General features: G+C 42.2%; 1 protein-coding gene across 4 annotated transcripts in view; it reads left to right on the top strand.

Moving 5' to 3' along the window:
- The first annotated feature begins 17,405 nt into the window (after positions 1-17,405).
- The window catches only part of SKIL (SKI like proto-oncogene), a 30,027-nt gene continuing 22,095 nt past the window's right edge, over positions 17,406-25,337 (top strand). For 2 of the 4 annotated variants that reach the window (XM_022572488.3, XM_089910877.1), the window contains exon 1: positions 18,486-20,971. In XM_022572488.3, the coding sequence (XP_022428196.1) occupies positions 19,874-20,971 (1,098 nt within the window). In that variant the 5' untranslated portion in view covers positions 18,486-19,873. The other 2 variants (XM_022572480.3, XM_089910876.1) reach the window with 2 other exon arrangements.

The raw sequence follows: 25,337 nt of genomic DNA, 5'->3' as shown, positions 1-25,337 counted from the left end.
AAGTATAGTTTATAAACATTAGAGACATACAAAAGCAGAAAGCAAACAGATGGATAGAAGTCTTGGTATCTTCTTCTCACACCCTGATGATCACAAGTGTACCCCTAGGGTGTGCACAGGCCCTTTGGAAATTGCTACCTTAGAAAGGGCCCTTGATGAGGCAAAGGGCTCCCACACTCCTTTGGGGAGTAGGGGAAATGGGGGATTATAATTGGAGAGAAACAAAATTACAATAAAATTGTAACAATGCACAGATCGCACAAGTACAACCAAAGTAAAATATTATAAATGTAACAACATGAGTAAGAAAAAAATGCAAACAGTAGGCTCCCCTCAGCTGCAGCTGCAGAATTGTTGAGCGGGGGGTGGCCAAGTGAGAGGCCATGAGATCTAGCCGGAAGCTCCCTCTTTGTAGATCTTTACAGAAGATTGGAAGATGTCAACTGTCTGAATCAAAGTTATGGAGGAGGGACTAAGGAATACCCTAGGTGTTGCTTGGTAGCTTCTTCTCTCACCACTCTCATACGCAAAAGAGGGGCAAATCCTGGGTTTTAAAAATTCACTAAGAAGAGGGGGAAAGGAAAGTGCCAGGGAGGAAGGGAGTGGAGAAAGAGCCGGTGCCTATGTTTTCAGGTCCTATGAGCAGAGGTGTGGAGGTGTGGTGTCCCACTCCGTGTAGGACTCCACAAAGTGACAAGATCTTTCTGATGAGAAGTGTTGGGAGATGCTACGATTCGAGGGCAGCAGAGAAAGACTCCTGTGCCCAAGTTTGCCCCAAGAACCAAAGAGATTATGGGCTTGGGTGAGGCATGAGGCCTTATGTGTGCTAGAGACCAGAGGACCTGCCCCATATATTCTACAATACATGAGACAATCTGGGACTCCTGGATGACCTTAGGGATGGGAAGAAGCCCAAATCATGACTGAGATTAATTTCCTGGCAGCAGAATTATTTGAATTAGAGATACATAGAAATGTGACATGTTTTTAATGAAAAATATCATAATTATTAAATGTACATAGTTACATAGTTTAAAATGTGAAATAGAGTATATGTATACCTGATTCACTTTGCTGTACCCCTGAAACTAACACATTATAAATCAACTATACTCCAATAAAAAAATTTTTTTAATGTGAAATAGAAATGAAATGAAAAGTCCCTTGTCCTACCTCCACACTCCAGATTCCCACTTCCTAGGAAGAGCCACCTTCAACTTTTTTAGCTATTTCTTCTCACGCTTACCTCCATAATTCTAAATAAGGTATTCTTACTATTCCTGAAGTTTTTGAGTTTTATATATTGCCTAAGAACTTCTCACTATAGAAGATGAAAGTTCACACACACACACACACACACACACACACACACTTTGCCTCCCCTCTGTCCTCTCAATATAGTTCTATGACAATTTTGTAATTTTGGTTATTAATAGAGTATTTACATTACTATGACGGTGCCAATTTTATTCACAGCAGAGCCAGGTAATGTATTGTAATTTCCTTTCTTGAAAAATTTTTCTTTTTTCTAAAGTTAATAAGTACCTTAAAAATTTGGGTTTTTTTTTATGAACCTATGAACCACTCATTCGTTCTCGAATTTTCTCACTACACAGTAAGGCCCTCTCAATGTGTTCAAACATTAGGAAGTGTGTCATTTTTCTGTCATTTCTCACTTTCCTGCATTAATCTGGACTGGAACATGCTTGTCATCCTGGGGCTTCCTTTCACCATCAGTCTCACATTTCCCTTTGCCCTCATTTCTTGAATTTTTTTTTTGTTGTTGTTCTTGTGGGTTTATGCTTACTTTATTTATTTACTTCACTTAAAAATTTTTTTAAAAATTTTTTGGCTGTGTTGGGTCTTCGTTGCTGTGCACGGGCTTTCTCTAGTTGTAGCGAGCAGGTGCTACACTTTGTTGCGTGGGCTTCTCATTTGTGGTGGCTTCTCTTGTTGAGGAGCACAGGCTCTAGGCACACGGGCTTCAGTAGTTGTGGCACTCGGGCTTAGTTGCTCTGCGGCATGTGGGATCTTTCCGGACTGGGGCTCGACCCCGTGTACCCTGCATTGGAAGGCGGATTCTTAACCACTGCACCACCAGGGAAGTCCCCATTTACTTTGCTTTTAATGAGGGTTCAAGAAGATGCAGATGTTATTTTTTTTTTCAGGAGTGCTGCTTATCAGGTAGTAGTAGGAATGTGACATTTCCCAGTCTCAGTCTTGTAGCGTAAACATCATAGCAGCCTCACAGAAACAGCAGCAGCTGAAAACGAAGTCCATGCACTGATGCAGCACCAGTGACACCCTGAAGAGAAGCTCCTTCTCCAGCTGGAGCTGACTCCAACCATCTGCATGACAGACTGCAGAGTCAAGTGTAGAGCCCTCTTAAACTCTACTAACTCACTAATTGGGGCTACAAAAACCACATTGTATAACTCATAACATCATTCTGTAAGTTCTGGAAAGCAGCTCTTAGTCATATGGGAAAATAAATGCTTCAATGACTGTGGGTCATTTATCTCTCAGAACCAAAGCAGCTCCTATGGCCAAAAGTGGGACACTGAGCAAAACTAAAGTGTAATGCATTGAGATACATCAAATGTGCTAAAATCCGTGAGTTCATAAGGGCACAAGAGATTAAAACCCAAAAGACTCCTTGGTCATCTTTGGAGGATGCTCATTATTCTGAGAACTGGTAAATAAAAGCAAAGAATCAAACATCCTGCCTTTCCTGAAAAAAAAAAAAAACCCCAAAAACTGTACTTCAGGTTAACAAATAGATGACAACGGAGAGCTCTTCTTTAAAAAAAACTCCAGCTAATAAATGAGGAAGGAGTAAATAAGTGCAACCCCTATTGAAATAATGGATCCAGGCAATGATCATCAATGGTTACTGAAACCATTTCCTGAACTGCTGGGGAACTTTATCTATTTATCTATCTATCTATCTATCTATCTATCTATCTATCTATTTATGCCACACTATGCATCATGCAGGATCTTACTTCCCTGATCAGGGATCGAACCCGTGCCCCCTGCAGTGGAAGCACAGAGTCCTAACCACTGGACCGGCAGGGAATTCCCCAATGGAGAACTTTATAATAGATGGATCAGGCTGACAACATCTGGAAACACTGATCAATCTTAATATTACAAAAAAGAGAGACAAGGAGACAGTATGTGCCTCATGCGATGTAAACAGGAAGTACACAGCACTGCCAATAAAATATTCTTGCCAACAAATTACACACAATCTGATTGTCTCTAGATTTTACTACCACTGTAACAGAAAACAGGGAGCGGGAAGATGATAAATTGACATTATAGGGAGGCAGTCAACAAAATCATCAAAAATCAGAATACAGGAAACTCCTATAGGACAAATGACACAGTTTCTTGCACAAATAAATGACAAGGAAAAAGGAGTACCTGTGGATTAAGAGACTCAAGGAACCCATACCAAGCATGGTATGTGGCTCTTGATTCAAACATGCCAACCATAAAAACAGTCAAACAAGCAAAACTTTATGAGACAACCAGGCACATGTGAACCCTGACTGGATACGTGATGATATTAAGGGATCATTGTTAGTCGTTTAAGGTATGACTCTGGGATTGTGATTATCTTTTAAAAACTTCTTGTCGTTTAGAGATACACACCAAAGTAAAGAGAGTCTCCTATTGCCTGCCTTCCTTGTCCCACAAACTCTTATCCCATCGGGTTGGTTCTCTTTACAACAGTCAGAAAAGCTAGTGTAGATGCTCAGGCCCTCTCTGGCTTGTCACAGAGCCTGCTCTGTGTGAGCCCTTGGCGTCAGCCTAAGTCTTGAAGGAAGAGCCAAGGCAGCTGGCCACTGTGAGTGTTAGTAATTGCTGAGTAATTGTAATTGCTCAGTATTTGCTGAGAATGTGTGCCGGGACCAGCGATAAGGAGTGGTGAGGGCTGTGGTAAATTGGTGTCTGAAGACATTCAAATGCAATGCTACAGGGAGGGAGGGAAAGAGAGAGAGAGAGAGAGCGAGGATGAACCAACACTGGAGGCCAAAGAGCATGGATCCAGGCTATAACCTTTAGCCAAATTGGTGGTCCCTGCAGCAGACCTAAACCTATACTTGAGCTGAATGTAGACTTTTTTGGAAGTACAACTCTTGGCCATATCCATCTCTGTGACAGTCAGTACAGAACTCTAGTGCCTACTCACAGTGGATTAGAGAGTGTTATGCTTATCAAACTGACAAAGCGAGAACTGGTAGGAAATGTGCTACCAGGAAAAAGGCAGTCCCTTGAGGAGCCTGTCTGTGTTGATTTAATGATAAGAATCTGTACACCAAGGGTGTCAGCCAGACAGGAAATCCATCCTGGTGGAGAGTCAGAAGTGCCCCAGTTGGACTCACAGGCTGTGGCCACATTGATTGGCTCCAAAGGGCATCGTTATACACACAGGCAAAGGGCGTATCTAGACTTTGCGGTCACCGGAGACTTTCCTGGGGCACTGAAAGGGAGTATAGGGAAGGCGATTAAGGGCCCTAAGAGAGAGGCAGGAAATCTACTTCTTCTTTTCTCCCTGTGATCGATTGATTTTTATTCAATTTAAAGATAATTCTGAGGTTCTTCCTAAATACTAGAGAAATATCAGAATGTGGTAGAAATTATTTATTAAAAAATGGAATTTTTTGGGTGTGTTTCAGGATCTTGCTGAAAGGATTGTTCATTTATTTGGTGGGTTAGCAGGAAGGCTGACTGTAGCAACTGCTGCACTGTCAAGAACAAACACTTCTTGAGGATACGATGAAAAGGAACCATACCAAACGCTGTGGTGGATATAGGCATGAGTAAGACACAGTTCCTGCCCTGCCAGATCTTACACTACAGTTGAAAATCTGAGATCATAAAATTACACTAAAAAAAAATATATTACACTATAAGACATAATGTGGTAAATGTAAATGACTATGAAATTAGGAAAGGCAGAGATGGACATGCAAAGCTTCACAAAATATATGGGGACTGAAAGCTTTGAAGGGTGGCCTGAATTTCAGTACGTGTTAAAGGGAGAGAGAGCTTTAATCCCATCTAATTCTGTCATGGTATACTAGATGTTGCCAGGGCCTGAATGTCTGCATTCCCTCGAAGAAACTGCCTTGCCCAAAGGCTCTTGCAGGCAGTCATGCTTTAATGCCCACAGCCCACTATTCCAGCAGGTTAGGCAAGAGGTGGTTTCCTGACCCAGGACTGTCACTCCCAGGTGTGACCTGACTAGTACAGCCTGGCTTAGAAGGACATTCTGAGCCCATGAGAGTCTTCTTTTTGATAATTTAAATGTAGAAACATGAAAGAGCTCAAGTGAAAGGATGCCATGTGTAAGTCAAAGTTATGAAGGAAAAAAGGTGGTACCAGGCTCCCTTGGAGCCGAGCGCTTTCTGGTTCCAATAACAGGTGTCCTTATAATCCTCCACCTGTAAGTGACTTGAAGTAAGTGGAATGGAAAACTGTTCCTTAAACAAATTATCTGATTAAAATCTATGGGCAAGATGAATGGAAATAGTAACAGGGCTTTTTTTCCCCTCTCTTAGCTCTGAGACTGTCTTGGTAGAAACACCCTGAAAGTCATCTGAGTAATTATAAGGTGGACATTGACCTTACATTTGTATGCAAGAGGATGTGACGAATGGCATGTTACCCAGAACTTCCGGTTTCTCTTTGTTTTACCTCCAACTTCTTTCCCACCCTCCTTCATTTCTTGTCTCATGGATGAAAGGAGAGCAATGAGAAATTAAAGGGGGGAAATAAAATCAAACCAAGTGTAGAGTGAACACAGAACTGTAGATGGATGCAGTCTGGAAATTTGCTTCTGAGCTTCTGGGGGTTTCATGGTTAATAAGAACATTTTTAGTATTTGTGAGATAGAAGCAAAACAGTTGAGGCTCAACAGAAGTTTCTCTCATGGGTCCTCATAAAGGGAATAACCATTCTCAACCAACAGACGACAGGTGGCTCTTAGAAAAATCCTACAAAGGAGGGGAACTCCCCTTGTTTTAAGCATGAACATTTCGGATGGTTGATTTGATCCAAGGAAAAAGAATCTAAGGGGGAGAAAACATAACATGCCTAAGAAGAGTGGATGGCCTTCCAGTCCTCTAGGTAATCTTTGATGAGCAGAATTCCTCACAGCTATGTTTTGGTAAGAATTAAAGGGCAGAGAGGTTATATCCTGAAGGGGAGAAGTTGGATACAGCTGATAACACCAGAGGCATATTTCTGCCATTTTGATATGTGGACACTCAACGGCGCAGGTGTCATAGTAGGCATCATTTTCTGGAAGCAAGGGGCCAAGCTTGGAGAGGAGAAACCAGACGATCTTCCAGTTTAGGTAGAAGTCTCAACTGAATGTCTGAACAGGTGTGGGGCTGCTAGTGGGGACATAGAGGCCTGTGGGAGACTGGACTCATTTCCTTTTTGGCCGACCATGATCTCTGCAGTGTATACTTTATGGAGGGCCTTAGGAGTCTACATCAGTGTCGATTGTTTACAACTAAATAATTCGGTAACATTTATTGGCAAGTTGTTCTCCATTTTCTTACAATTATGCTAATGCAATGTCTTATCCATTTTTAAATGTGTAAAACATACTGAATACTTGGCACTTGTCCATCCAGGAGAAAGTGACTAAAGCACATGAGAAAAATATTATGGAGAGCTTTTTTTGACACGCTGATTTATTTAAAAATCAACAAAGCGGCTAATGGAACGTTGAGGTAGTAATTTCACATTTATATTAACCTTTAATGAGCCCACGTGGTTTCTTTAAAATCTATATTATCTGTGTAAAGAAAACCTATTCATTAGAAACCCAGTCCCTGATTTTGGTAACAGAGCCAATATTCATAGCCCACAGAGGCCAATTCTAGTGAGCTTTAAAATTCAAGATATTTAACTTTATGAATATAAGACTTTATTATCAACACATTTCCCATGCTGTCAGTTGAAAGAATATGTTGACCACCTACTGTAACTAATTTAACTAGTAAGTAATTGAAATATTAATGGTCAAAACAATAGAGTTGTTAACATTTTTCTTAGGAAAATAACTTTTATACTTATATTAGGCTTATTTGCAAATAATCATTTTACTGCCTGAGGTTTTAATATATAACTTTATAATTTATTTATAAAGAAAAACGTATATGTCAATTCCAATTGGCTAATTCTATATTTTTCTGTTAAATTGTGCAAGGAGAAAGTCTAATTGGTCTAATTAATTCGTATGAACTTCTCTGGGCTGGGCTTTTTGGGTCAAAGTCTAGGTTGTTGGCCAGCCTATGGTTCGGATCCCCACTCCTGATCCACTCAGTGAACACCCTTTGTTCAAGGAAAAGTCTAAGCCCACAGCAAGGAATTGTGACCAGGGCGGGTTCTGGTATAAGAGGATGGAGGAGATGCATGCATCACGATTGATGTATTTCACAGTAGAATTTTCCAGTCTTTCTGCATTGTTAACAACACTGATACAGGACCTTGTTATACGTCTTTTTGCATTTGTCCACTAAATTTGTTAGGGTGAATTTTCAGAAGAGTAACTGTCAAGGGTCAAACGGTATAAAAAATTTTAATTTTGCTACCTATCTTGCTAAATTTTTACCATTATATGTCTCCTGGTCTCTTAATATTTCACTTACTAAACACCAAGAATATAATTCTCCCTCTTTTCATGTGTGTAAACGTGTAAGAAAGAAAACTTTCGCTTCTGTAATCAGCTCACAAACATGGTTGAGTCTCACAACCTTGTTCTCTTCCTTTTTTTTTTTTTTCGTGAAACTGCTTATGAAAGATTTTTAATGTTATTTTGGGAAATATTCCTATCTCTAGAATGTTGTTTTACTTCAAGAAAACGTTAGGGTGGCTTGACTGCTGCTGGTGAGGCTACCATCCAAGAAAGAGGAAAAGATCAAATTCCAGGTGCTCTTTTTTTCACTTAATTTTGCAAATTTTGTAAAAGATTAATTAGAAAAACGCCAAACCGCTCTCAGGATGGTGGAACAGCTGACAAAGTTTGGAAAGTCAGGCCAGGCTGTTCTCTCAGGAAAGTTTTCACTTGCAGTCTGCCCTGCCTGCCCGAGTGGCTGGTATGAGCGATCCTGTTCCCGTGGGTGTCACACTTCAGGGAGGAGAATTCTTCCCCGTGCTTTTCTTTATACTTCCCTTGGTGTAGAGCTTCTCAAATTGAGAGGGCAGAGAAGCACCTGGGAATTTGTGCGAACTGGAGATTCCTGTGCTCCAACCCCTGAGATTTTCTAACTTGGTAGTTCTGGGGCCCAAGGACCTATATGTTTAACAAGTTCCTCAGATAACTGGCACAGGTGCTTGATAAACCGCACTTTGAGAAAAATTTCTTCAGGGACTTAATGGGTACTTTTGGGGTGAGAGGAAATGAAAATTAAGTTTTCTATTTAGGGACTTCCCTGGTGGCACAGTGGTTAAGAATACGCCTGCCAATACAGGGGTCATGGGTTTGAGCCCTGGTTGGGGAAGATTCCACATGCCACAGAGCAACTAAGCCCGTGCACCACAGGTACTGAGCCTGTGCTCTAGAGCCCACGAGCCACAACTACTGAGTCCGCGTGCCACAGCTACTGAAGCCTGCGAGCTTAGAGCCTGTGCTCTGCAACAAGAGAAGCCACAACAATAAGGAGCCCGGGCACTGTAATGAAGAGTAGCCCCCGCTCAACTAGAGAAAGCCCGTGTGCAGCAACAAAGACCCAAAGCAGCCAAAAATTAATTAATTAATTTTAAAAAAGATAACTGATGCATAAAAAAGTTTTCTATTTAAAAAAAGTTTGTTCTATAAAAAAATTGGTTATGCTACACTTTGTTTTGGTAAGTCAGTTCTGGGTCTTATCAAACAACTTTCTTAAAGAGAATATTGAAATCTGTCTCCCCAATACTTCACAAACAAGAATGCTATTGGCCCTTGCTTTGTCCTACTATCCATCCTGTTTAATTGACTTATGTGTTCACAGTCTTCCATTCCTAAATCCTCTGGTTCTGTTCTTTTTGGACCATGCCAGAATCCACTGAGGAGCTCTACAGTTTCTCCTGATCCTACTTTAGGAATTAGTATTTTGAAGACTAGCCCCTTGGACAGGTCAGGGCGTATGTGTGGAGGTTATTTGGCTGTCTGCCAGGAAAGGACCAGGCTGATGTTATCTGGGTTAATTAGAGCCTGGCTCTTTGCCTTGACGGTTCAGATACTTGATTTTGTCAACAAACAGGACTGGATCTGGTCTGTGAGCAGGTTCACTTTAACCAAACTCACAGCACCTGGTGCACATGACCAGCCTGCCACGCATTTGTTTACAGTTAGAGAGGAACTGGAACATTTCCACCATTCGAGTGCTTTGGGACGTCCAATCACAATCAGAAGTTTGCTTCCTGGGTAAGAAATCAGAATAAGGGAGGTTCAATACATAATTTGCTTTCTGATACCTTGAGGCTGAGGCATTCATTGCCACAATGACCAGATAGCCTTCTGAGGGATACATTTATTTTGTAGATTTGTTCATGCTACCAGTTAAATTTTAATCTGACCAGAGAACTATCTTTTCTCTTCAAAGTGACTTTGCCTCTCTCTGCTTCCCTCCTTTCTTTCTTTTTGTTTATTTTACAGGTAGTTCTTATTATCCTTTATCCCTTTGAATATCCGTTTCCCAAGTTATTGTGTGGAGTAGAAGATAGAAATGCAGTTTACAATTACTGGGTAGGGCACTTCATAGTTGTGCCCTAGTGTTTCTGCACTGCTCGCAGTTTTCTTTTGATGCTTATCTTGACACTGCAAGCCAACTTTACTATTTGTATCTTGTTACAGAAGAAAACCTATTTTCAATGATTAGAGAGCTGTCCTGTTCAATATGGTAGCCACTAGCCACATATGGTGGCTATATATATATATATCTTTTTTTTTTTTTTTTTTGCGGTACGCGGGCCTCTCACTGTTGTGGCCTCTCCCGTTGCGGAGCACAGGCTCCGGACGCGCAGGCTCAGCGGCCATGGCTCACGGGCCCAGCCGCTCCGCGGCATGTGGGATCTTCCCGGACCGGGACACGAACACCGTGTCCCCTGCATCGGCAGGCGGACTCTCAACCAGTGTGCCACCAGGGAAGCCCCTAGATATACTTTTTTTTAAATTCGGGGGACTCCCTGGAAATCCAGTGGTTAGGACTCCGTGCTTTCACTGACGAAGGCACAGGCTCAATCCCTGGTTGGGGAACAAAGATCCCACAAGTCTCATGGCATAGCCAAAAAGAAAAAATTTGGTTTCTTAGTTGTACCAGACACATTTCAAGTGCTCAACATGTAGGTAGTGTTTCCTACTGGGCAGCACAGATATAGAACATGTCCATCATTGCAGAAAGTTCTACTGACCAGCACTGGTCCACAGCCTCCTACATTTAAAAGAAGTGAGAAGATCCTTAAATATCTCATATGCCAAAGGCAAGAAAAAATGATTAAGAACAATTTTAGTTGTTTTTTTTTTTGGTTGAGGACTCTATTGCTAATGAGATTTAGCAGTTTATAACTAAGTCCAGTGATACATAAAATTGAAGTGTGTGGGTCTTTCTGCCACTATCCCATCCTTCCACTTCTTCTTCAGCCTCTCTTGTTTGAAAGTAACAGAAACCCACTCTGACTAGCTAAAGCAGAAAAAGGGGATTCTGTTCAAATCTGCAGGATTATCCAAGGACAGGAGTACAGCTCAGCCTGGAACCAAACTGGGACCTAAGACTTAGGTCTTATCAGCACTCTATCTGCTCCTCTCTGCACCTGCCTCATTTTGGCTTCTCTCTGCAGACCAGCTTACACTGCTTTTCTACTCCATGATACAGCAAGTATGACCACCAATAGCTCCTGAGATTATATTACCTCCATTCACTATGTCAGCTAGGCTGAGGCTAGACTCTTTCAGTGCTCATTCCAGTCATCTCTGGGAAGGTGTTCATTGGCCTAGCTCAGCTCAGGTGTCTATTCCTGGTCCAATGGCTGTGACTGGGGGCAAGGTCAACCATAGCTGCATGAAGCCTTGCTGCCATTACCATGTGGTTTAGAGAGTGCGACAGGAGCCAGGAAAAGACACAGCCAGGAAAAGACACAGAGCTTGGCAGCCAACCCCATGGGAGGCCACCGCAATTCTCATTGTATCATCTGGTGTCCCAGGACTCCCCTCTTTAGTCATTTACCTGAACTATACACTCCCTGAACTATTTCCCTCCCTGAACTATACCACGAATACACTCTATTTCTACATCCTCCTCTAAGTAAAGTTTCTTTATCTTGTGTACCATTATAATAGGATTATGCTAGAAGGGCAATTATTCTGATATTGACAGCAAACTGTAGCAAAGATTCAGATAAACCTAGAATATCAGTTTTCTCATCTGATAAATGAGGATTATTTTGTCTAGCTTAAGGTAGTTTTTGAGGTTTAGAGTTTAATAATAATAATAATGCTATTCCCTTCAAAGTAATACATTTTCAGTTTAACCTGGATATTAATGGAAATAAAATATCTTATGGGAATTTCAAACACTGTGTCAGAAAGGCAGTGGGGGAGATAAAAACTTTAGTGACCCTGAGGTCATATAATATAAACTTTAATTCTATTTTTTTTTTACATCCAGATTGATCCCGCATAGAACTCAGATTTGAAAATCAAGTATAATCTTTTTCATAATCTGAGGGGAAGGATTTACCTAGCTGTGTGATTTTGAGCACAACTTTGTGCCAGTTTCTTCATCTATAAAATGGGATAATAACAGCCACTACCTCACTGGCTTGTGAAGATTAAATGAGTTATCATATGTAAAATACAATAGAACAAGAGCCTAGCAATAGTAAACACTATGTAAATGTTAACACTGATTATTATTCTTTGACACATTGTTTCTTAAACTGTAGGTTGGGATGCATTAGTAGCCAATTAAAATACAAAGAAACAGACCAGAGCAGAATAAAATAGTAGAGACCGCTGCACATGGTACAGGTATTATTGTGGGTTGTGATAAATATGCCATAACAATTGGTACAATGCTACCTACTCTGTAAGTTTCAATATGTGCTCTTTTTGGGCTAATTTGAATCGGTTCTTAAAGCTTATTTGAATGAATACCAAGAAGAGTGAGAAAATGAAGAATGGAAAGTCCACTGATTGGGGGCCAGATGCATTTAGTTCTAACCACTGTTCTGCCACTGATCAGCAAAGTGGTTTGACACGTGACCTGAACTCGACACCTCTTTTATTAAAAAGGGAATTTCTTGTATGTATCTCAAAGGAAAGTGTGAAGCACTGTGAGCCCTTATAGCCCAGCACTACATATGAATTAGACAACACCTCTCAACTTGTCGGTTTTGAATTATAGCTTGGCAACATCATAGGGCTAATTATGACTCCTCCCTTTTTTTTTTTTTTTTTTTTGGTTTGGAAAAAAAACACACGAAGTTCTCTGATTTGCAATAAATGCAACTTTGCCAAATTCTCTAACCACTCATGAAATTCCGAGAAGTGACAACGAAATACACTTAATATGTCTGTTATGTTGATTTTAGAGTTTATTGCAATTTAAGCCTGAAAATTCAAACATTTCTAACATCACCTTTTTCTATTTTACCCTTTCCTTTTTGCTTTCTTTCTCTTACTTCCATTCCAATTCCGTAGGGCCCAAGTTAAAACCTGAAGAAAAGGGCTTCCCTGGTGGTGTAGTGGTTAAGAATCCGCCTGCCAGTGCAGGGGACAAGGGTTCGAGCCCTGGTCCGGGAAGATCCCACAAGCCGTGGAGCCACTAAGCTCGTGCGCCATGACTACTGAGCCGGCACTCGAGAGCCCGCAAGCCATAACTACTGAGCCCGTGCACCTAGAGGCCATACTCCGCAGCAAGAGAAGCCACTGCAATGAGAAGCCTGCGCACCACAACGAAAAGACTAGCCCCTGCTCGCCACAGCTAGAGAAAGCCCGTGCGCAGCAACGAAGACCCAATGCAGCCAAAATAAGTAGAAAAAAAAAAAGACCCGAAGAAAAGAATTGCTATGTGACATTATTCAGGAAGAGGAGGTGAATCGTTTTTAAAACATCTGGTTCTCATCTTATTTAAAGCATGAAAATGAGAATTGGAATCTTGTAGATCTAGTATTGATTTGGCAGCTAAGAGAAGAATGGCGCCCCAGAAGGAAGTCTAGTCAATGAGGGGAAGGAACTTTGCACTGGCAGGGACAGTAGCATTAAACTAACATGGGGAGTAAAGTGCACAGGGAAGAGGATTGGTAGGAAAAAGACGAAAGTGCTCTGAGAAAGCTAAGGATCATCATCATCCCCATCATCCCCATCATTCTGACAAGGAGAAATAAATGAAAAGCTACAGAAAAAAATGAGATGGAAAAGGAAATAGTTGAGATTCTTTTGTGAAATTGAAGGAACTTGTAGCATCTGACTTGCTGCTTTAAAATATTTCACACAAGTTTTTTTGTTGTTGTGGATCAAGGAAGGGGGAGAAGAGGCACTAGAACCATCAGGCTACAACTAGTTTCTCTTGAAAAAGAGCAGAAGGTTAAGGGAGGGGATATATGCATATGTATAGCTGATTCATTCTTCAGTGCAGTAGAAGCTAACACAATATTGTAAAGCAACTATACTCCAATAAAAATTAAATTAAAAAAAGAATTGATTAATTTAAAATTAATTAATTTAAACTAATTTAAAACAATTCGAATAACAACAACAAAAAAGAAACCAACTACTGATACGCACAACAACTGGGATGGATCTTAAGGGCATTATACTGAAAGAAAAAAGCCAATTTCAAAGGTCACATATGTATAATTCCATTTATATAACATTCTTGAAATAAGATTATAAAGATGGAAACAGTGGTTTCAAGGGCATAGAGATGGGGAGTGAGGATATGGAATGATGGGTATGACTCTAAAAGGGTAGCACGGGGGATATCTTTGTGATGATGTAATCATTCTGTATCTTGATTTTGGTGGTGGCTACACAAATCTACACATGTGGTAAAATGCCACAGAAGTATATACACATATTGTGCCAATGTCAGTTTCTGAATAAGGGCAGGTACGTCTAAAGAACTACCTAGACCACCTGGAAGGCAACACAGAACAACAGAAAGTAGAAAATATGAAAAAGAGATTACAAAACATGGAGGACAGAGTGAGGAGATTTAATATTACCTAATTAGTGTTACAGAAGGAGAAATGGGGGAGAGGCAAAACTAGAAGAGATCATATCTGGGCAGTCTCCTGGTGGTCTAATGGTTAGGATTTGGTACTTTCATTGCCGTGGCCCGGGTTCAATCCCTGGTCAGAGAACTGAGATCCCGCAAGCCATGCAATGTGGCCAAAATAAAATAATAAAAAAATTTTTTTTAAAAAGGAAAGAGCAGAAGGTATAAACGAAAACACAAGCCTGTTGGTACGCTCAATAAACATTTATTTGACTTTTCTTCCCCATACTTCATAAAAATAAAATGAATTTATATTGAATGTTTGCACTTTACCCTTTTTTGCTTCCATGTTCTTCATAATTAATATTAGTAGGTCATTATCAATAGATCAGTAAATGGAGACAAGAAGAAAGCATTTGCTTCAAACCATTTATCAGGTCAGAGGGCAGAGCTGGTCTTCAAATTTATAACCTCTAAATTCTTGGTTTCTATTATTACTAGACATCTGTAACTACTGAAAAAGAAGTTCTAGACCACCTAGTACCAGCTAGTTTGCATCTTCTATCTGTGCTGTTTAATGGAAGATGAGACAGTAGGTAGTGCCCCCGTACCCCCAATCGTTTGGAATTTTAACGTGCACACAGGCACACACTCTCACTGTGGCCTTGCTCAGCACCTGCTGGCAGCCAAGATGGTAAGGTAGGAGGCTATGCAAAACCAGTTTAATAGCTATTTACTAACTGATACTTAAACTGACTTTTCAACACTGATGAAGACCATCAGTATGTGGGGATTACAATATTCATTACCTCACCGTGATTTTTTTTCTAAGGCCTGTATTCTCTGTGTCCATTCAATTCTGTTTCTCAGATAAAGAACCATTATCATTTGTTTCAGTGCTTTTTGTTTTATGTTATACAGTCAATTTTACCGATAGTTTCCAAACATCCTTAAGTAGGTCTGCAAAAATGTCAGTTAGTGTGTGCCTTCCCATCTGCCTCAGGTCTATGTAAATGTACCCTGCTTAGTTTCACTTGAGTTCAAACCTGTACCTTTGAGGCCAAGACCTTGGGAATTCAAGGGCAAAGTGAACTTTAATCTGGTACATTTCGTACTTTGATGAATAGTGAAACAAAAAATCCTCAAAGCTTGATTGGTTCTAGTCACATTTGCCTGTCACTATTTCTCAAACCATTGTACATAAAGTCACCAGCACAAAAGATCCTTCACTAAAAAAACATATACCAGGGGAAAGCAAATCAAAAGAACAGGGGAGAGGATAATGTGTTTGATTTCTCAAAAGTCTATTTACTGTCCAATTGATTTTGGCCCTTAGGCCTTTGGATGTGCTAGCAAGTAATTATTTTTATGGTTGATAAAATGAGTACTGAATATTTATCATTAATTGCAGTTTGAAATCATTTTTTAAAAAATCTGTCATTTTGGTTTCTAAAAATTGTTTCTTCTGGCTAGACACGAGCCGAGTACCGAGAGCTGACCAGATGCCAAGTCTCAGGACTGTCCAGTCTTCCACATCAGACCTTCAGCCGGGCCTTCTGACTCTTCTTGAGGTTAGAAAATCTATCCCCCAGTCTCGCAGATGCTGTTCTCCCCCAACTGGCTCTACAGAGAACATCATTATCTTTGCTGAGCTTCTGTCTCTATGGCAATAACAGATGGGAAGTGCTGCGGAATTATTCATGTTCTGGAAAGGAGGCAGTCAAGAAGGAGAGGAAGATGGGGGGTGGGAGAAGGGGGCACGACCCGGGAGCACGGCGATCGTGGTGTAAAGAACGGAACGTGTGTGTGGAGCGAAAGAGAGGCTTGTGAGCCTTTAGTAGGCCCGTTGGGAGGAAAAGAGGGAAAAAAATCTATGTGCACAGGGGTATTCCCAGTCGGCTGGCTCCAAATGTGGACCCCATACGAGTGACCTCGAAGCAGTAAAACCAGGAGAAATGGGGCGAAAACTGGCAAAAAGAAAAAAAAAAAAAGGAGGGGGACGAAGCTCGAGTCTTCTGAATTTGGTGCACTGAGACCTGGGGGTCAGTCTCCTGATTTTGCGGTGGGGCGGGAAAAAGGGTTTTTTTTTTATGTTTCGAAATATGACGGAGTAGCTCGGCAGAGTTCAATATGCTAACTAGCCACCGCGGAACACAGACCAGGGAGACCACTGTCCGGCCCCGAGGGTCACAGCCGAAAGCTCTTCAGTCGTCTCTTTCCTCGTCTCATCTCCTGATCGCTTCCAAAACAAAACCCCAAAGCCCTCAGGAAACACTGTAGAAACATGTAATTTCTAGCTCCCTTTTGGAACCGAGAGAGCAGTCTGGTGAGGGGGTGGGAGGAGGGAGTCTGAGAAGCAGGGACAAAAATGTTTTCTCTCTGTTTTGCCGGAACTTCGGCCAGCCCTCCGGCCCGGCCCGATGGCGGAGAAGGTCAGCCCCGGCAAGGCGCCTGGGCGGAGGCCGCCCGGGCAAGGCGGGGGCCGCCGGTGTGGGGCGGAGCGCAGCGCCAGCAGCTGGCGGGGCGGCCCTCGGGCGGGGGGGCCCCGCAGGGGCGGGGGGCAGCCCCAGCGCGCAGGGCCCACACTGTGGGGGGTGCGAAGCTGGGAGGCCGCCGCTCGGCTGCCTCCGGGGCGGGGCGGCCCAGCTGCGCCCCGCGGGGGGAGGGTCGCCCGTGCCTGACCTCGGGCGGCGGCGCTCGGCCGGGCGGGCCCTGCCTCCGCCCTGCCGGCTGCTGGGGTCGCGCACAGTGCACCGCGCGGCCGCCCTGCCCCCTCTCTCCGTGTAGTGCGGCGGCCGAGCGACCAGGGCGCCCCCGGGTCTGGCCCGTCTCCACCGAGCAGCGGGTGGGGCGGGGGCGGGGCGGTGGCGGCCCCAGACAGCCGGCTGGGCGACTCGAGGAAGGAAGGAGGGAGGGCGGCGGTGGGGGTGGGGCGGGGAGGGAACATCCTGTCTGCGCCGGGTGCACCGCAGACAGCGCCGCGCGCCAGCCGCCCAGACGGCGCGCGGGGTTGGGAACGCCGGGCGCGCGCCTGGGGGGAGGGGCGCGCGCGCCAGGCGACGGGCCGGGGTAGCCCTCGGGAGCCACAATAGTGCAGACGGCGCGCGCGTCCCCGAGGGGCTAGGAGCCGCGAGGCGGCGGCCGGCCCGCGGGCGCGGTGCCGCTGCTGGCTCCGTTCCCCTCCCCCCCGCCCCTCCACCCCTCCGCCCTCGCTCTGCCCCGGGCGGCCGGAGACGGCGGCGGCGTCTGCGGGAAGCCGTGTGTCTCCGCAGTGACGTGGGCGGGCCGAGGACTCGGTGACGTCAGAGGGCTGTGTGTAGCGATGTGTGTGGGGTTCGGAGCGGCGCCGGCACAGCCGAGGGGAGCGGGCGAGCGGCGGCGGCGGCGGCGGCTGGCACAGGTGCGGCCTCGGCTTGCTCGGGGGACGCGGCGGGAGGCAAGGGGCGCGCGGTCCCCGGGGCGCCCGACGGCAGCGCCGGGGGTAGTGGGGAGTTAACAAAGCTCATCGGGCTTCCTGGGGCGCGGAGGCCGGAGTCGGGGGTGCGGATGCGCGGGTCACGGGTGAGGTCGGAGCCCCGGGGGGTGGGGGCGCGGGGCGGGTGTCTCACGGCGTATCTTGTCTCGCTGATGCCGGGTGGTGGGCAGGGGCAGGGCGCTGCACTTGACCGGAGCCGTCGGGACCCCGGAGACCTGGGCGCCAGTCCCCGCCCCCCCGCCGCCTGTCTGTGCTGCGCGGGGATGCCCCGGGCTCGACCCGGTTGGTCGGCGCCCAGCGGCTGGGGGATCCCGGCTGGGCTCCCCACCCGCCCCTCTCTCTTCTGGTCCCGGGCGGGCGAGGGAGGTGCAGCCTTAGGGGTGCTGAGGTAACACCCGAGAACTTCCCGGGGAGAGGGTGCACGGGGGATTTCCAGTCTTCCCAGCGGCCCACTCAGCGGGGTGGTGTGGGGAGGGCCCTGGGGGTGTTCCGAGACCGCGGGGGGAGTGCTCCTTTTCCTCCACTTCCCACGACCCCCTGGCACGCCCCGAGGCGTCCCGGGTCCCATCCTCCCCACCGCCTCCTCGGGTTTGAGATGGGTGGGTGGCTTTGCGTGGGCCGAGGATTTCAGGGTTTGGGGGCTCCCCCATTCTAGGTCTCGCCTCCTCCCCTCTTCCTTGGCCAGCGTTGGCTGAGGTGTTCCTGTGGTGGGCGAAATCAGTACGTTGGCTAGTGGCCTTGGTCCTTAACCCTTTGGGTCTGTTTTAAGGTAAATTCCTCGCAGTTTGGGAGGCAAAAATTTCTATTTATTGGGATTCCTTTTGGAATTTCTCTCAAGAAGGAAGTGGAAGAAGAATCTTTTCTTTTTTTCCCTCTTCCTCCATTTGCATTCTTTGTGAGGTCTGTCTGCCTTGTGCTTTTTGTCCCGGATTAGTCTTGTTCAAGGATGGAGATTCCCAGGAGTGGAGTCTGTAGCTTTTGGCTTCCATTAAGCAAATTCTCTAACCCTTTAAAGGGAAAGTTAATTTTTGCTTACAGTCATTCCAGAAAAATAGCCTACACTGACTAGATGAATTATGCACTTAAGATTGTAACTTACATATGGTAGGTATGTTAACTAGTATCTGATTTTTTTGGATGAAACTGGTGGGTTTTTTTTTTTTAATTGAGAGATGAAGTAATAGGTGATTTTAGCTAAAATGGCATAACTGAGAAAACCTTTAGTATTGAGTTTTGGGTGAGATGATCTCTTTAAGGTTCTTCCTGTTCTGAGTAGGAGTAACCCTCTCCCTTTTGAGGGATATTATTGCAACCTTTACCCATTCTCCGAATTGCTTTCCTTTTTAAATGAAGGTACTTCTAGTTAACTGGTATTAGATTTAAAGGAATCACTCAAGTGTCACCTTTGGTAAAGTGAACTCAGTTTAAGATTAAGAAACTATTTTCAAACTGACCCTTTGGGCTCTGGAGCAAATTCAAATGTAACTATCCCCCAACCCCCTTCTCTTCCAGATTAATTAAAAGAAGAATGAACAGTAATCCTGAAGATAACTGGGCAGTTTTTCTTTAGGTTTCATTTTTAATTGTAGAAGTTCAAGCGGAGTCAGAGACTCTTCTTAACTGGTGTGAGGATTTATACAAGCCTTCATTTTGTCCACACAGACCAACAGATCATCATTTTTAGAGAAGATACTTTTTTCCCTCCTTTTTTGGTGTCCTTGGTGCCAAATACTAAATTTGGGTGCATAATTTTGACTCAAGTAATTGCATAAACTTTTCGTGTGTTGTGCTTAAAACCAAACCAAACTATTGCGTTGAACTTGGACATCTTGAATTGAGAGAACTGGTAACTTTATTTTAATACGTATATCTGAAGAACTTAAGAAAACAAAGGCTTCCTCGGAAGTGTGCCTCTTAAAATTATTTTCTGTGTTATTAGACAATAAGAAATTTTATAGCACTTGCAGTGAAATTATACTTGGAGTATAAGCAGAACCAAAACAAAGTTGCAAAATCTATTGAGTAGTTTAGGGAGGTCTCTTTGGAAATTTAAATTTTCTGTTCGAGTAAGTTACCATAAGTATTGGTATACATTGTGTTTCTCTCTTCAAATAAGCAACTAGTTAACAATGCAAATCTCAGACTCACTTATTTAACACAATAGTTTTTAGCAATGGAAAACCTACAGACAAATTTTTCCTTGGTTCAGGGCTCAAATAAAAAACTGAACGGGATGGGAGATGATGGCAGCCCTCCAGTGAAAAAAATGATGACAGACATTCATGCAAATGGAAAAATGATGGTAAACAAGATGCCAACTGTAAAGAAGGAACACTTGGACGACTATGAAGCGCCAATGGAAACTGATGAAGAGCATGTCAAAAGAACCTGTGCCTCTGTGCCTGAACCTTTACATTTAAATCCCAGTTTGAAACACACTTTGGCACAATTCCATTTAAGTAGCCAGAGCTCTCTGGGTGGACCAGCAGCATTTTCCGCTCGGTATTCCCAAGAAAGCATGTCACCTACTGTGTTTCTGCCTCTTCCATCTCCTCAGGTTCTTCCTGGTCCACTGCTCATCCCTTCTGATAGCTCCACAGAACTCACCCAGACTGTGTTGGAAGGGGAGTCTATTTCTTGTTTTCAGGTTGGAGGAGAAAAGAGACTCTGTTTGCCCCAAGTCCTAAATTCTGTTCTCAGAGAATTTTCACTCCAACAAATAAATACAGTATGTGATGAATTGTACATCTATTGTTCAAGGTGTACATCAGACCAGCTTCATATCTTGAAGGTCCTGGGAATACTTCCATTCAATGCCCCGTCCTGTGGGCTGATCACATTAACTGATGCGCAAAGACTGTGTAATGCTTTATTGCGGCCACGCACTTTTCCTCAAAATGGTAGTATACTTCCTGCTAAGAACTCATTGGCCCAGTTGAAGGAAACTGGCAGTGCCTTTGAAGTGGAACATGAATGCTTAGGCAAATGTCAGGGTTTATTTGCACCCCAATTTTATGTTCAGCCAGATGCCCCGTGTATTCAGTGTCTGGAGTGCTGTGGAATGTTTGCACCCCAGACATTTGTGATGCATTCTCACAGATCACCCGACAAAAGGACTTGCCACTGGGGCTTTGAATCAGCCAAATGGCATTGCTATCTTCACGTGAACCAAAAATACTTAGGGACACCTGAAGAAAAGAAACTGAAGGTAATTTTAGAAGAAATGAAGGAGAAATTTAGCATGAGAAATGGGAAGAGGACTCAATCCAAGGCAAGTTTTTTTTTTTAATAGCAATTTTGAATAACGGTAATGGTTTACTTTGAAATTAAAAGTCTATTTAGAATATAACTGTTTATTACTACTCATGCAACAACAGGAAAAACTCATCTAAATAATATGTTATGTTTGTATTACACGTTTTAGGCTATAAAGTGCTTTCCTGTATGTGTTCTCATTTGATCTTCCAAACAACCTACTGAGAGAAGTGGGATTATTCCCATTTTACAGATAAAGAGAATGAGGCTCAGAGAGATCAAGTGGCTTTCCCAAGATTATATAGCCAGGGAGTGGAGGATTTGGGGCTTCTTTTTCAAGCCATGTCCTTGTTTTCACACATCTTGCTTTTTGATGACTAAATCAGTTGTTTTCCTAGGACTCAAGATAATTTACACTTTGGTGTTATCTCTATTTGCAAATGATATAATCGGTAGCCCAAACAACTCTGGTGGTGGGCTCCAAACAGCGTTTTTTCAAAGGTATATTTAGGATTTCTGACATTGTTTCTGTAATTGAATATTCAGACTTGATCAGTACTGGAGACAAATGCAAAAGACAGATTTATCTGAAAACTTCGTGATTCTAGTCACCAAGAATTTTTTTTAAAGAGAGGAATAATTAAAAAAAATTATGGCAGCTAGAATAAAGATTATTTTATTTTTTAAATTAAAAAAAAATATTTTATTTATTTATTTTTGGCTGCATTGGGTCTTCATTGCTGCACTCAGGCTTTCTCTAGTTGCAGCGAGCGGGGGCTACTCTTCCTTGCGGTGCACAGGCTTATCATTGCGGTTGATTCTCTTGTTGCAGAGCGCGGGCTCTAGGTGCCCGGGCTTCAGTAGTTGTGGTGCGTGGGCTCAGTAGTTGCGGTTCATGGGCTCTAGAGCGCAGGCTCAGTAGTTGTGGCGCATGGGCTTAGCTGCTCCGCGGCATGTAGGATCTTCCCGGACCAGGGCTCGAATCTGTATCCCTGCATTGGCAGGCCGATTCTTAACCACTGCACCACCAGGGAAGCCCAACATTATTTTAGATTAAATAAACATTAGTATAAAAACGTCTCAGCAAAGAGATTTTAAACTTATTTTCCCACTGCATTATCTGGTAGGCTACACTAGTTCATTCTAAGAGTTTGAATGGCTGGCTAATAGATAAGATTTAGGCTATTAAATATTCAGTTCGTTGATCTGGTTTTTAAATATTTGCCTACTTAAAATCAGTATAATAGCTAACACTAAGTGTTTAAAATGTGGCAAGCATTGTTTTTGAACAGTTTTACACGTACAGTTTTATTTGATTGGTACCACAAAAGACTGGCCATGTTTCATCTTAAGAATCTAATTTTTCCACTATTAATTAGCTTTTATTCCTTGAAATATCTCTGCCCTTTCTGCTTCACAGAAGTATTAAACGACTGAAGTTTATTTACAGCAAGATTAGAGCTTGGGCAAGAAACTTAAGGTTTCATGGCCTGTGCTTTAAACCTTTCAGGTTTTGAGGGAAATTTAGTTACAGTGTAGTTTTAAGAGAGTGATTTGCTTCTGAAGCCCAATGAAGATAATTTCAGACTTGAATTCAGGGTAGTTTGCTACTTGCTGATTCCAAACCGGTCAGTACTTCTTGGAAATTCCTTGCCTGTGGCTACTAGGTAAGTTTATATTGTTTAACTGATTTTAAAGCAGAATTGACTTCAAGCCAGTTCTCACATTGTTGGACATGCTTACAGCTGGCCTGGTCCCACGCTGAAAATAGTGTTTAGAATTGTCTGTATTCTCAAAATGTGGAATGCCCCTTTTGACGTTTATGATATCTTGCCCTAATGTAACTAGGACTCTCACATGTCCATAGGTGGCCACATTATTTGCCAGATGTTCTTGGTCCAATCTTGGTTGCTCTGACATAAGCATTTTTGGGATAAATTACTTTGCCTAATATTCCTGCTCTGTGTTTGTGAGAAAAAATATCTGAGAACCATGATAAAGGTTAAAAAAAAAAAGGTGATGAATTTACTGAACTGAAACTGAATGTGCTATAGGGTTTGGTTAAAATTGACACTGTCCTTCATCAGGATGTAGTCATTTATTGTCTCAGAATTTATTAATTTGAATTCAGTTTTTATTTGGGGAAGCTGTGAGATTCTTTTCCCCATCTTTTTACTATGTTATGTTTTGCAGTATTTGCCAGCGTTTCTGGTGTGTTTTGTTATTTTTTCCAATTTTATGTGAATTTTAAGCAATTTAAGGGAATTTGAAAATTTCCAGTAATCAAACCTTTAAGAAAGAAGTTTTTGGGGAGTTCATGCGTAGTAATACATGCTTGCTACTTCACATTTTGAAAATTTACTCCTCAAAACTTGGCGAAGTAGTTCCCTTTTGAAGTTGAGATGAGAAACCGGTGGGTTCAGATGGGTCACATGCTTCTGGTTGTATAACTGGTAAGTGGTAGAATCAGGAGTTGAATGGAGTTCTTCTGACTTCAAGTCTAGTAATTTTCACTCCTTTTCCCATAAGCAAACTCAGTAGCAGAAACTGAATTTTGAGAAACATTAACTTTTCTTATCAACTTACCTTAGTATAATGGTTCTTAAGCTCTCTGTTAACTTGTATGTAGACTAAGGTATTTTACTGGGAAGGGGGCACGGAGATAGTCCTTGGCTGGGGAACATTTTTCATTATCTTCTGTGAGTCACTGAATTGGTTGCCCAACAAACCAAATACATCCAGAGGAAGCTCATTTAAAAAAGTCAAAACAGGCTTTTTAAAAAAAAAATTAAAGCATATGCTAAATATATTAACCTCTTATCTAAAGGTCCTTATGTTTAGTGTCAACACTGATGTAATTGGGTATGTTTAGTTAATGTAGTCAGAGTAGGTTTTTGAATTTTAAAAATCCCCTCAAACTCAGTAGGCAATTGTTTGAAATGTACCAACTGTTGAATTATTTCTAAGGATGGAAATTATATTAGTGATGGTCACCAGACTATTTGCATAACTAAAAACTATATTTACTTTGCATAGTTAGGAGCTATATTTAGATGGGAGAAATAAGTGGTAGAAGGTCAGTGTTCTAAGTGAAGAGCTGACTATTCTTTGCAGACACCAGAGGTATAGTATTTTGAACTCTTTCTCACTCAGGTCACCACAAGAAATAATACTTGATTTTTAGATCTGCCTAGGTTGCTTTGCAAAATGGTGTTATCAAAACTGTCTCTTCATATCATTTGAGTTTTTTATGTTTTTATTAGAAAAATGATTATTGTATTTTATAGTGCACAAATATATGGAAGAATATCATATTCTTGATTCTTTTCCTTATCTCCAGTGGGTATTGTTTATTTGATCTAATTCTGATTTTGTTGAATCTTAGTTTCTATCTGTGGAAAAAAGGTTTGCCAAGCAAACTGATCATTTGTAAGTAAAATTTGAAGGGTGATGTTTCCTTGAGATTATTTTCAAGCACATTAGAAAAACCTATTTGTAGTCAACTGATAAGATCATTATAGGTGATTCTTTGCTGTTACAGCATGTGGCTGACATTCTCTAGTTCACTAAGTAAAGATGGTTTATGCCTTTATAAATTTTTAGGGGTTAAAATTTAGATTTCTAACATTTAGACTTGACTACTGTTAGGTAAGTAAAATAATACAGTTCTTACTTTGCTTAGGGAAAAAACCCTATGGATTATCTGTGATACAAATAGATTACCTAAAGATATCAACTTAAAAGTTTTCCTCTTAAAGCCTATTAATTAAACATTTCACTTTTTTTAGTTTTGCATTTTTCTTACAGTTCATTTCTGCGAGGTCATTGGCAATAATGATAATCCTCCAAAAAATTTCTCCCCTCTTGTAAGCTATTATACTTTTGTTTAGGAAGTGTGTTTCTTAGTACCAACCTAAGTGAGGTAAAGAAATACACTAGAGAGGATGGGTAACTTACAAAGAGTAGTGTTGGGACAAAATGTGTACCAGTAATAATTGTGATAGATTTGATGGTAATTTGTTACATCAGAGGCAGAGTTTGCATTTTATGATTAGCATAAATTTTTATTAAGTGGCTATAAGGTCAGAATCAAATGAAGTATTTGTGCTCATACAAGGGACGAGTATGAATATTTTTTTCTAACTTTATAAAATTAACAACTGTCTTAATGAGTTTTGAGACTATCTTTTTCCTGTTTTCCCAGAATTTAGTTTACTGCTTGGCAGGTCAAAGTTACTTAGTGAAAAAGAAAAAATTTTTTAAACTGAATAAATTTTTGGGAGACAATGCTCCATTGTATTTTAGAATATTGGGGATTTTTTGGGAAAAATTATGGTTTAACCCTTAATAAACTTATATAATTTGCAAATAAACTGTTGAAT

This window comes from Delphinapterus leucas, chromosome 4 (assembly GCF_059928025.1).
Source record: "Delphinapterus leucas isolate spDelLeu-1000000601 "Yukka" chromosome 4, BTC_Dleu_Yukka2, whole genome shotgun sequence".
Classification (NCBI taxonomy): Eukaryota; Metazoa; Chordata; class Mammalia; order Artiodactyla; family Monodontidae; genus Delphinapterus; species Delphinapterus leucas.
This window is presented reverse-complemented; position numbering and strand designations above follow the sequence as displayed.